The sequence below is a fragment of the Mesoplodon mirus genome (genome assembly GCF_964341445.2).
Source record: "Mesoplodon mirus genome assembly, chromosome: 1".
Taxonomy (NCBI): Eukaryota; Metazoa; Chordata; class Mammalia; order Artiodactyla; family Ziphiidae; genus Mesoplodon; species Mesoplodon mirus.
The window spans coordinates 64389000-64401969 of NC_138976.1; the positions used below are offsets into that span (position 1 = coordinate 64389000).

Here is a 12970-nt window from a genome sequence, read left to right on the forward strand (position 1 = left end):
TTATTGGATTAGATGACTTCTGATCTCAAAGTCTGAAGATGATATAATTTGACAGAATTATATCTGCTCGGATATACTACTGTGTATCACTAAGGTGTATTTTCATGTTCATGCTGGGTAGAATCAAATTCATTATTCCTGTCAGGGGAGAATGGATATGATCTGAACATATACTGTCTTGAGATTTTTTCAATTTCTATAAAAATCAACTGCAAACATTTATTGAATTAGAGTTTTTAAAGCCTTCTCTATTTTCAAAAGAATATGTAGGCCTATTTCTTTAGAAATCCATTTTTTACTAACAGCGTAAGGCACACCGTAATTGATTTAACCATTCTCTATGGCCCTTGCAATGCCATTTACAATGCCTTACAATGCAAAGTGTTCCTTTGGGAAAACAAAATGTTTCTTGACAAGGTTATTATTTTATGGTTTTATTTATAGTCAGTTAACAGATTGGACACATTTTGCTGTATGCCTGGCATTTGGCAAAATCTGAATTCCTACAGAAATCGAAAACTGACCTTGAACAGAAGCGTGCTGTAAACTGCTTCCTGTAAGGAGAATTCTGTGTCTGGCTCCTTTGGATGGGCTGAGCTGGACCATAAGCATTTTCCATCTGTCTTCAAAAGTTGAAGGGAAAGCACTGGTCCATCCTGAGGAAGCAGAGATGCTACATTCCTGGTGTACTTGGTGATAAGCTCTTTCAGGCCAGGGATCTATCAGGGCTTTGCAAGCTTATAACCCACATGGTACTTCTACTTTCTTGCGCACGGTAAGCATTTAAGAAATAACTTGTTGAATAGTTTTCTTTAAAATTCTGGCATTTTCCCTTTCTTTTCATGCCTTTCCTTTCTTCGTCCATGTTTCATTAGGAAAGAGAAAGACTAGAAAAGATTCTTTGTGTTCTGCTATATCTCCAGACTCAGTTATAGTAGATTGATTCTAATATAAGACTTTTATTTTATGTAAAATAAAATACAGGTTTTATTTTTCCCCTTAATGTAAATTATTATCTACTTATTAGTTAAGTATGGTGAAAATATAAAGCAGTTCTGCATTTTTAGCCAAACCAACAATAAAGTACATATAAGACAACCTTGCATGGCTTTACTAGGATTTGGGAGTACTCACTTTGTAACTCTTTAACAGAGACATTCCAGAGCTACCAGAGCGAGAAGAAGGAGAGGGGGAAGAAAGTGAACTTCAAAATGCAACGTACAGCAGTTGGAATCAATCCAGGCGGTAAGAACTATTTCAGTCTTCCACCTACTTGGTGTTTAAAGATAGGGAGGGGTGGTTTCAAGTACTGGGTTACAACTTGCTACTGTGACTTTGAGCAAGTAGTTTAATATCCCTTACCCTCCATTTCTGCATGGGCACAGTGGAGAAGATAATTTGTATCACACAGGGTTAAAACTAACATGTATTTGAGGATTTGACACATAGTAGGGACTAAATAAACTAGAGAAAATTATGCATAAGTAGTTGGAATATTTTTTGTATAGTTGATCTTAGGTAAACCACCAAATGTTAACTTGAAATTTCTCTAGCATTTGTAGAAACTAGATATTCAAGCATATATATTCAAAATGTGTGTGTAAGCATCTTATCATAGGCTGCAGTTATTCTAACCCATGCTCTTTCTAGAACGAATCTCATATATAATAGAAAAGACGACTTCCCTACATCTGCTCGGATATACTACTGTGTATCACCAAGGTGTATTTTCATGTTCATGCTGAGTAGAATCAAATTCAGTCTAATAGGAATTTTTTGAATCCTGATTATGGACCCAGATGAGAGGCAGGTGATTTTGTGAAAAACAGGGAAGTGTAAGGCATAAATACCGCCTTTAAGGAGGCTATTATGCATTTGGGGAGGCAAGATATAGAGACACACAAAGTAATTAAAGAAAAATGTAAGGTATTTTGCATTAAGTGTAAAATATAAGTAATCGTTGGGTACTTTCTCTAAACAGATCTAAAAGTGACCATCACAAAGGTGCCTTTTACATAGTAAATACTTAATATTTATTCTACAATGAATAAATAAAATTCTCGAGAGAGAAAAATTTCTACTCTGCAGATGTGTAGTACAGTTTGATGAGTTTCCTTGCTCACCAATGAGCTTGAGGCTACAGCCATCACATGTAAACATTCTCTAGGTCAAATCCTGTTCAAAGTATAGGAGACCTTTTATGTTGCTTTCACAAAAGACAGTAAGCATTTTCAGCCATCTAAAGTGACTTTTTGATTTGAATTTTTTAAAAACTGTTTAGACTGCTTAGAGAAATTAAGGTCTTTCTACATTATTACCCACATTGAGAATATAAGTGGTAGATCTGTGGCAGAAAAAATATTATAAGATACTAAGTTTCTTGTTTATTTGAAGAAAGAGGCAGAAGCAAGTTAGATAGAATTATAAATATTAGATGAAATTATATATCTTTATATATGTATATATACACACAGTGGAATGTTACTACTCAGCCATAAAAATAATGAAATTCTGCCATTTGCAGCAACATGGATGGACCTAGAGAATATTATGCTTAGTGAAATAAATCATATAGAGAAAGACAAATACTGTATTATATCACTTATATGTGGGATCTAAAAAATAAAACAAACAAATGTATATGCAAAACAGAAACAGGCTAACAAATATAGAAAACAAACTAGTGGTTACCAAAGGGGAGAGGGAAGGCTGCAGGGACAAATTACGGGTAAGAGATTAAGAGATATAAACTACTGTGTATAAAATAGATAAGCAACAAGGATATACTGTACAGCACAGGGAATTATAGCCATGATCTTGTAATAAATTTTAATGGAGTATAATCTGTAAAGATACTGAATCACTATGCTGTACCCCTGACATTAATATATGTTAAAGCAACTGTACTTCACTTAAGAAACATATTTGAAATAATAATTAAATTTTTAATTTAAAAATAAAAATAAATAATAGAACCTTTTAAATTTAGGGGAGAATTCAGTATCATAATGCATGTAGAGTCCTTAGTCCAGTGCCCAGTACAGAGTGAGCACTCAGTCAGTGTCGGTCTTATCAGCATCTTCATCATCATTATTCATAACAAAGAAAATAAAGCGTTGATCACAGGAATCATTATGAAATTTTCTTATGAGAAGGGTATAACTTATGGACCAGAAGATTTTTATAGTTTTATCCTCGATTTTAGCCTTCACGTCAGCCTAAGAGGTGTCTCTAAAGGCAGTAACTAATTTACAGAGAGGATATGTCTGGAGCTTCCATAAATCTTAAAGAAGATACTCTGCCCGCCCTAACCTACATAGAAGCACTAAGGTATTTTGGGGGGAAAGTTCATCGAAGTTCATGAGGAAGCTTACCAAAATAGCCAGAGCTTTTAGTAAATGAGGAACAAGTGTTAATGAATATGCTTTACAACATTGGAAACCTGGTAGGACATTTTTTCATGCAGTCAAGAAAAATTTACTTTGTGTGGAAATAGAGAATACTTTTTAGCAAAGCGTAAATTTTAAGATTGTAAATAATCTGTGTTACACCTTTGTGTGATTTTCATGTACAGGATTGTATCATACTGTATGTATCATTTTCCAGCTTACTTACTCTTCTCTCAAACCGATGTCTTGGAGATCTATCATGTTGATACTTAAATATCTATTTCATTCAGTTTATTTGTTGCAGTGCCTTTCAGTATATGAGTATACCACAGTTAATTCTCATTGATATTTGAGTAATTATTATTATAATAATTCTGTGCAGTAACTATATCTTATTTTCTTATATGTATGGATGAGAATTTATCTAGGTGTATATCCCAAAGTGGACTTGCTGGCTCATAGATTTAACTGTATTATTTACTAGAAGTTGTCAAATTGCTTTTTAAATTGACTATACCAATTTTTACTTTTATTTCTAATATATAAGAGTTTTCTTTTCCCCACATCTTTATTACCACATCATATGATCATTTAAAAACTTTTTGTCAACCTGATGGGTAGAAAATGGTAAGTTATCTTAGTAAACAATGTATAGGCATAACAGGATTGAGGTGCTGGGGTACACATTTGCTCATTTGTCATATGAATTGAATACTATACCTTGTTGACATTACTTCAGTAATCATAATTATAATCATCATAATAAGAGTAATCAGAGATTTATTGATTGCTTAGTATGTCCCAAAGCTTTGTGTTGCACATTACATGTATTCATGAATGTAATCCTCACCGGAGCTCTCTGATGTCGAGACTCTTGTTGGCTCCGTTTCCCAGCTGAGGAAAGTAAAAGAGAGACTAAAGAAGTTGCAGAGGGTCACACAGTTGTTAAGGAGCAGAAGGGTAGGACTTGAGCCCAGGAGCTCTTGGTTCTAAGTTCAAGCAGCCTGGCCTCAGAGCTCTGTTTTACCTTTGCTTTTCTGAATTTCACTCTATTTTAAACCTGTGCTCTCCAGAAAGGCTGCCATTTTTCTGTAAAACCAGCTCTGCACATGTTCTGTAAAATTTTTCTTTTATAGGTCTCTTTTTTTTTCTTTCCACGGAATGTTTACCATGTTCTGCTCTGTGAATCCTGAGTCTGGTTCCTCAGTGCTGGGGTCCTTTTGGCAGCTCTGTCTTTGGTTATCTGCTCTGATGTTTTGAGGAGTTACAGCCTTTCCTCTAAGGAGTGGATCTGAAACCACTTTGCTGTCTGTGCCACATCCTGAGGAAGCACAAGGCGCTGGTACCCAAAGGCTGTTTAACCTCTCTGTGCCTCTTCCCTTTGTAAACTGGGGCTGACAAGAGTATCCACCTCATAGGAGTGATTTGAGAATTAAATCAAAGTGTATGGAACTCACTTAGAGAACAATGCTGAGCACATGATAAGCCCTTAATAAGTGTTTGCTGCTGATGATCTTTTTCATATTCAGGGAATCATAAGAGCCACTCTCTAGTTTACACCAACCACAAAGAGCCCTAGGAGACATTTTCTTTCATTCTTTCTTTTATTTATTTTTTTACATTTTTAAAAGAAGAGCGAGGAAGCCCCATCTATGTATTTTGGATTCTTAAATATTAAACACAATGGCTAACTCTGCTGACTTTAGTACTTTGCCATTTTATCTTAGGAAATGGAAGAAGTTGGTTCTTTTCTTTCCCAGAATTCCTAGAATGAAAGAAAATGATGAATAGGATTTTAACTAGTTTAAGCTATTCTCACAGATTTGTTAAGATCAAGAACCACGGTGAGATCCTTTTAGACTAAACAATAGATCTCTAGGATCTTAGATTTCTAATAAAGAAAAAAGTGCTGACCAAAGAAAATGTGGGTTTCATCATCTACCTTCATGTGACCAGTTGCCTGCCCTCTCACTCCACCTGTAGTACTCTTTTTTTTTTTTTTTTTTTTTTTTTTTTGCGGTACACGGGCCTCTCACCGCCATGGCCTCTCCCGCTGCGGAGCACAGGCTCCGGACGCACAGGCCCAGCGGCCATGGCTCACGGGCCCAGCCGCTCCGTGGCATGTGGGATCTTCCCGGACTGGGGCACGAACCCGCGTCCCCTGCATCGGCAGGCGGACTCTCAACCACTGCGTCACCAGGGAAGCCCCTGTAGTACTCTTTTATCCCAGTCTTTTCTTACTGTGACCTCCCTCATTGCACAGGAGTCCTACCTACCTCTATCCTTTCGTTTCTTCTGGGAGCACCTCAAATGTCAAGTTTGAGGGCATGCTGGACCGTGCTTTCTTTATTTATCTGATGTCCAGTGTCAGCTGACTCCCTTCCTGCAGCTGGGAGTACACGGCACAGTCTCATTACCTGTCTCAAAGCTTTCTACTCAGTATCTCTGTTTGCTTCCAGTCACCTGAGCTGCTCCTTCATCTTGGCCAAACACCTCGCTGCAAATCACCTTATTCTTATATTCTGCCTTTTCAAAAGACATGTGTTTTCAACTCATCCATAGCTCTGACAGCTATTTGCAATTATCAGATAAGAGTTCGTGTGGTTATTATGTGGGTAGAGGAAGTACATTCAGGACACAGGCAGAGGCAAGCGCCATGGCCCCAAGGTGGGAGAGCATGTCTGATGAACCTAGGGGACAGCAAGATGATGTTGTAGCTGGGTTGGAGAGAGGAAAGTGGAGAGCTGTGAGGGATGCATTTAGAAGGTGGTGATGGGATCAGGTCACGGAGGATCTTGTTAGCGCTGCTAACAAGAACTGCTCTTCTTGCGCTGACTGTTAGTTTCTAGGTCTGTGTTGGCAAGACAGACTTCTACAGAGGTAGGCTTCTGATACAGTGCATGCAGAAATGTTCTCTCTCTTGATTGGGTTGCTAAGCTTAGAAGGTACCATCTGTTTGAGGGTAGCTGAATTTTTTGATGTCTGCAGTATTAGAGCTTCTGGAAAATGGTCCTTTTACATTCATCGGTGCCCCAGCCTGGAGTATGAGTCCAATATTAACCTGTAATAAATAAGCTTCAGAAATACATTAGTATTTATCAGACCCTATAAAACACATAATTGGAAGAGTATTTAAAATGATCTTGTTTTACTACTGGTAAAACCTTAATAAATTGAGCAAATAATATTTGCAAAAATTAACATATGTAACATTTTATTCCTTTGAATTAAAAAAATGTGTTTACTATTATCATTTCTGAATCATTTTTTAGTGTGTTAGGTCAGTGGCATTAAGTGTGTTCACATTGCTCTGTAACCATCACCACCATCCCTCTCCGGAACTTTCTTCATCTTGCAAAATTCAAACTCTGTATCCATTAAATAGTAACTCCATCCCCCACCCCATGCATCTTCTAGCAACTACCTTTCTATTTTATGTCTCTATGGATTTAACTACTCTAGGTACATCATATAAGTGGAATCATATAGGATTTGTCCTTTATTTCACTTAGCTAGCTTATTTCATTTAGCATAATGTTCTCAAAGTTGATCTATGTCCTAGCATGTGTCAGAATTTCCTTCCTTTATAAGGCTGAATAATGTTACTTTGTATTTATATACTGTTTTGTTTATTCATTCATCTGTCCATGGACACTTGGGTTGCTTCCACCTGTTGTGAGTAATATTTCTATGAACATGGCTGTACACGTATGTTTTCAAGACCTTGCTTTGAATTCTTTTGGGTATATACCCAGGAATGGAATTGCCAGATCATATGGTAATTCTGTTTTTAATTTTTTGTGGAACTTCCATACTTTTTTCCATAGGAGCTGCAACATTTCACATCACTACCAACAGTGTACAAGCGTTCTAATTTTTCCATAATTTCTACAATTTTTCCCTGCCAACGCTTATTTTCTGGGTTTCTTTTTTGTTGTTGTTGATAGTAGCCATCCTACTGAGTGTGAGGTGGTACTTCATAGTAGTTTTGATTTACCTAATGTTAGTGATGTTGAGCATCTTTTCATGTGCTTATGGGACATTTGTGTATCATCCCTAGAGAAATATCTAGTCAAGTCCTTCACCCAATTTTTGATCTGTTTGTTTGCTTTTGTTGTTGAGTTTTAGGGGTTTTCTAGATATTCTGGATGTTCATCCCTTATTAGATATGTGGTTTGAAAATATTTTTCCTATTTTGTGGGTTGCCATTTTACTCTTTTGATAGTACTTTTTGATGAACAAAAGCTTTTACTTTTATTGAAGTCCGATTTGTCTGTTTTTGCATTTGTTGCCTGTGCCTTTGGTGTCATAGCCAAGAAATCATTGCCAAACCCAATATTATGAGGCTTTGCCCCTATACTTCCTTATGAGAATTTAAAATTTAATTTATTTTTTATAGGGTTGAACTTTGGCGAGAACCAAGCAAATCCCTGGGCATCAGCATTGTTGGTGGACGAGGGATGGGGAGTCGTCTAAGCAACGGTGAAGTGATGAGGGGCATTTTCATCAAACATGTTCTTGAAGATAGTCCAGCTGGCAAAAATGGAACCTTGAAACCTGGAGATAGAATAGTAGAGGTACCCTCCAGTGAGCTTTCTGTGCTAAAATTATTCACCTGGGCCATCCTTTTTACCAAGGGAGTCATCATCTTTACACTGACCCAACATTAGAGTAAAATGTGTTTGCTGTTAAAGCATTTCTTTCTTATTTGTTAGTTTTCGTCCATAATTTTTCTCTTCAGTATATGATGACAGATTATATATCTCGATGTAGAGATGGGTGTTTGGGGGTATAATCAACTGTTTAAAAAAACATTGGCACTAAAAAAACAAACACAAAAAAAAACATTGGCACCAAGATAAAATAATTAAGTTCGGTTTAAAGAACAAAGCAAATTTCTTGGGGAAATCATTGAATCGTTTAAAAGTATACGTACACACACAGAATGTGTACGTCATAATTAATCCCTTAAATGAAATTTTATTTCTAGAAATACTTAAATGTTGTTGGATGAGATTTTTTAAAGTGTCTTTTTAGTAAAGTTTTTATGCTAAGATCCTGATTGCCTTTTATATAAATGTCTCCCCCACCACCCCGGCCAATCCAAGCGTGGCTTTTCCTCCATCTCAGTGCTGTGCCCATTCCCCATTCACCACTAAGGGCTGTGTGTGTGTGTGTGCGTGTGCGCGCACGTGAGTTGGTATGTACACACGTGTGTACGCATGTATGAGTACTTCGTTATGTGTGAGAGAGAAGCGTTTGGTCGAACTGTACCTAATCCCTTAATTCAAAGCTAAGTTTAATATTTTAAATTAACTCTTCTCGCACGAGTCACTCATCATTTACTCAACAAATATTCCTGGAGAAGCTGTTGCATTCCAGGTGCTGTAATAGACTCTGGGCATCCCACAGTAAATAAAACACTGTGCCTGCCTGTCAAGTGGGACAGACTTGACAGGTGATCAAGTCACTTCAGAACAGTGTGATGAATTATTTGATCAGCATAAGTATAGTTTTAGTTAAGGTTAGAGGAAGGGGTAGCTGACCCAGGTTTGCTGAGTTGTCAGGATTTAGAGAGAAGACTAAAAGAGACAACTTCCAAATAGAAACTGATCACTTTGTTATTATAACAACCATTATTTTTACTTTGTACAAGTGATTGTCTCTCATTTTCTAAATCCATATAACTTAGACACTAAAATGCCTTAATTGTGTAGAAGAAGGTTAATAATATCAGTCACAACTTTGAAATGAACATTTTGGGCATTGATCTATTTATTCCTTTATTGATTGTCTCTGAGAGTTGAAGAAGGAAAAAGATTAAGACTTGAGAGAAAGCAAAGGCCATGTCTGGTGTTTTGGTTTTTTTTTTCTGACCATTTATAAGGAAGAATGATGGGCTTTTTTTTCTCTCTTCCTGCATCTTTGCTTTTCATTAGATGATACCTTAACCCCCTGTTAAATGATTCTTTTTTAGTTATAGTACTACATAAAATTTCTAATTTAAGATTATCACAAGGCAGTTTATTTTATAGGTACTTCACTATTGAATACCTTTGACCTAAGTAGAAAAAAGTAAGAAATGTTTATAAATTATTTCAAGAAAAGATTAATCATAGTTTGCACCAAAATGTTTGTTTCAGTGTATTAAGAGAGTTAAAACATCCCTTTCAAATTGAAAAGAAAGGATTTTTGTGTGTGGTAAAATACTGCTAAGCAACAGTTTGTTGAATGTTGTTACGTGCAAGGGCTTTTTTCTGTAAATAAGGAGCCTTAGGCCTCTGTAATCCTGGGGATTCTAGAACATGTCTCTGCTAAGAGTTTCTGAAAATGTATGTAAATTAGAGACCTGAGAAGTATTCCATTCTAAGTATAGAGTTCTTTGGACTTGAGCAAAGATATTTAATGTCCTGTTAAATTTTCCCACTAATGGAATATATAGTAAACATAAATATTTTATTTTACAAAAAGTTAGAAGCCATTTTGTTGTTTTGCGGTACGCGGGCCTCTCACTGCTGTGGCCTCTCCCGTTGCGGAGCACAGGCTCCGGACGCGCAGGCTCAGAGGCCATGGCTCACGGGTCCAGCCGCTCTGCGGCATGTGGGATCTTCCCGGACCGGGGCACGAACCCATGTCCCCTGCATCGGCAGGCGGACTCTCAACCACTGTGCCACCAGGGAAGCCCTAGAAGCCTTTTTTAATATGAACTGAAAGAGATGTTGTTATTTCATCTAAGTATCAACATGAGGGAAGTTTTTAATTAAATATAGTATATAATTCTTTTAAAGGTGATAATGTTCTATGCAGAGATCTAATAATTTTCTTTTTCAGAATTATGTCTACTCTGATTTTTCTATTTTGTTGTATATACCATTCTCTGGTAATTGGAAATGATAAAATTATACCAGTGTCCTATAGTTTTCTGGCAGGATTAGCATTTGGCCTTTCAAACTATTTTCCTTCCTATTCATATAGTGCATAAGCTGAGCTGATCATCACCCAGGCAAGCCGTGGTCAATAAAAGGTTACAAAATAATTTTCACTTTCAAGCTATTTATATAAGAATTACTAACAGATAAGCACAATTTCTTGGCTTCCAGCTCCTACCACGTCTACTGCAAAGATTCTTTTGCCAAACTAACCTTACCATAACCTGATTTTTCTGAACATCAGAATTTTGTTTTTAACTTCAAGCTTCCCTGTACAGAGAGAAATACACAAAGCCTCACACACCCACTTCCCATACCACTCTGTAATGAATTGGAAGAAAATTTGTACAGTGACTTTCATGATGAAAACAGTGCTGCTAGGCAGTTCCCGTATATTATTTCTTTAATGATGCTGATTTATTAATTTAAAGGAACAACTGGGCAATGTAAAGGAAGCAGAAGCAGAGCCTTCATTCTAATTGATTATTATTTCAGTTGATTATTGGAGACAGAAATCTGTGTCCAAAACAAGGGACCACAAGTCTGCTGGACAAATGAAAAGTTCTGGAGCCTCATAAGTACTCTCAATTATTTTTGAATCTGAAACAGATTTTTTAGGAGACTCACCCAGGATCCTCAAAACTCCAGATCGACAAATTGTTCTGTTGTTCTGTAGCTTCTTGAAATGTTAAGCTGAGGCCTTCCATTGCAGGTGGATGGCATGGACCTCAGAGATGCAAGCCATGAACAAGCTGTGGAAGCCATTCGGAAAGCAGGCAACCCTGTAGTCTTTATGGTACAGAGCATTATAAACAGACCAAGGGTAAGCAAACACAAAGGGCAAGGTAGGCATATCCAAACAGTATTCAACTTGGAATCTAATGTATCCAGGGCCAAGTTGTTTCTAGGACCCGAGATCGAGTCTTGAAATCTCAGGAGACTTTTTAGAAGTTTATTTTGCCTTTTTTTTTCCCATTAAGTTGTCCTGGAAATCCCTTCTACCATGTTTAACAGACACTTGGAAGCCTGTTAAAAGCACACAAGTAGGATTCATTGGTGGCTCATAGGCATCTAGATGGATAATTATTAGTGTTCACTCTAGTCATAAAATATTTAAGTTGTTAAGAAGGATGTGGTGGAGTCATTCAGGTTGATAGTCTGTGACGTCTAGTCAAGTCCCTTAGAAGCCAGAGAGATTTCATTTTCTTTATAAATTTATTCTCTGGACAGAATTTCCAGTTTATGCAATCTCATGATTTCCTGTGCATGATCTTTAATGTATTTGTCTACCCCAGTGAACATTAACTTTCCACATGACGGATTTTGTTTAAGCTGTATGTTTATATCTAGTGATTTCATTCATACCTGCTGTTTCCCAGCTATCATTACTAACTGTATAGCTCTCTTTACCGTATAGCCCCTGGTGGACAGAGACCTACTAATGCATTTTACCATCAGTCGTCACAGGTGAAATGGCTTTAAAAAATGTTTTAGAAATTCTAAGCACATTCAGTGAATGCTGTTTATGAAGATACTAACTGAAGCTTTGTGTATTCGATGTGTTGAAAATTATGAAGATGAAAATTATGCCAAGAGTTTAAAACTTTTTTTCTATTTCTTCTTTATGCCTCGGTGAAAAAAATAATATTTTCCTGTGCAGCAGCTCTTAAATATTTTGGGGCCACATACCCCTTAGAAAGTTCTTCACATTTACTGCAAAGTTTGCATAGCATTTCCCGAGTTTCCTAGATGTCCTGAGGCTCATAGAGAATTTCCACTTCTGGATTTAAGAACCCCTGTCATACTGAATCTCTTTGAAATACCTCCTTATTAGCTTTTAGGGTTTGTTGTATTTAGAAAGAAAATGTTAACACATGTGAGGGAAGTGAAAAGAATCATCTAAAACTTAAAATATGTAATTTTATGTATAATACATTTAATTTTAATTCTTAAAATTAAAAATTTAAGATAGCAATGCTCAAATGAACAGGTTTTTAGATGAGATCAGTAAAAGGAACTTGTCAATATTCTGTGCCTTAGGAAACAAAGTGACCAGATTTATCCTGTTGGTTTTTCCTTTTGTTGTCAAGACAGGTGTAGCTCTGGTCTGAGTTCACTGTAAGAAATGAAATAGTAGTTCTTAATGTAAGCAGTTATCTTCACATCTGCAGTTTTTAATCATTCAGTTGTTGATTGTTAGGTGATAATTATCCATTCAGATGAGAAAATCTGCCAAATGGTGGGGCTGTATCATCCTGCATTCTTTTCGGATGCTATTCAGTTTGTTTAAATAACTACAGATCTTTCTACATTTGTTTCCATTTGTTGTGTTAAACATAGACACAGTATGATAATGTTGGTAAATGGCTGTTTAAGTTAAGTTAAAGCTATTTTTTGTGTGTGGGTGGGTTTTATTCCTTTTTTATTTTTAATTTCCAACTTTTGTATCATTTGGGACAATACTATAAACTGTTGAATAGGATTCTCAGATTACTTTTGAAAAAACTACAAACATTTCTTTCAATGCCAGTCACATTTTTAATGCACTAGGATGATATTTTTCTCATGCACCTGGAAAATATTCCTATTTTATTATCTGAGGTATAATGAAGCCTGATTTATAGCAATTATTCCAGAATAAATCTTGCTTAG

At 36.4% G+C, this 12970-nt stretch overlaps 1 protein-coding gene across 7 annotated transcripts in view; it reads left to right on the top strand.

The window, feature by feature from the left end:
* MPDZ (multiple PDZ domain crumbs cell polarity complex component) overlaps window positions 1-12970 on the top strand; it is a 156924-nt gene that overhangs the window by 107299 nt on the left and 36655 nt on the right. For 5 of the 7 annotated variants that reach the window (XM_082628525.1, XM_082628527.1, XM_082628529.1 and 2 more), the window contains 3 exons: window positions 1153-1245; window positions 7789-7966; window positions 11031-11141. In XM_082628525.1, the coding sequence (XP_082484651.1) occupies window positions 1153-1245; window positions 7789-7966; window positions 11031-11141 (382 nt within the window). The remainder of the gene's footprint in view (window positions 1-1152; window positions 1246-7788; window positions 7967-11030; window positions 11142-12970) is intronic. The other 2 variants (XM_082628530.1, XM_082628531.1) reach the window with 1 other exon arrangement.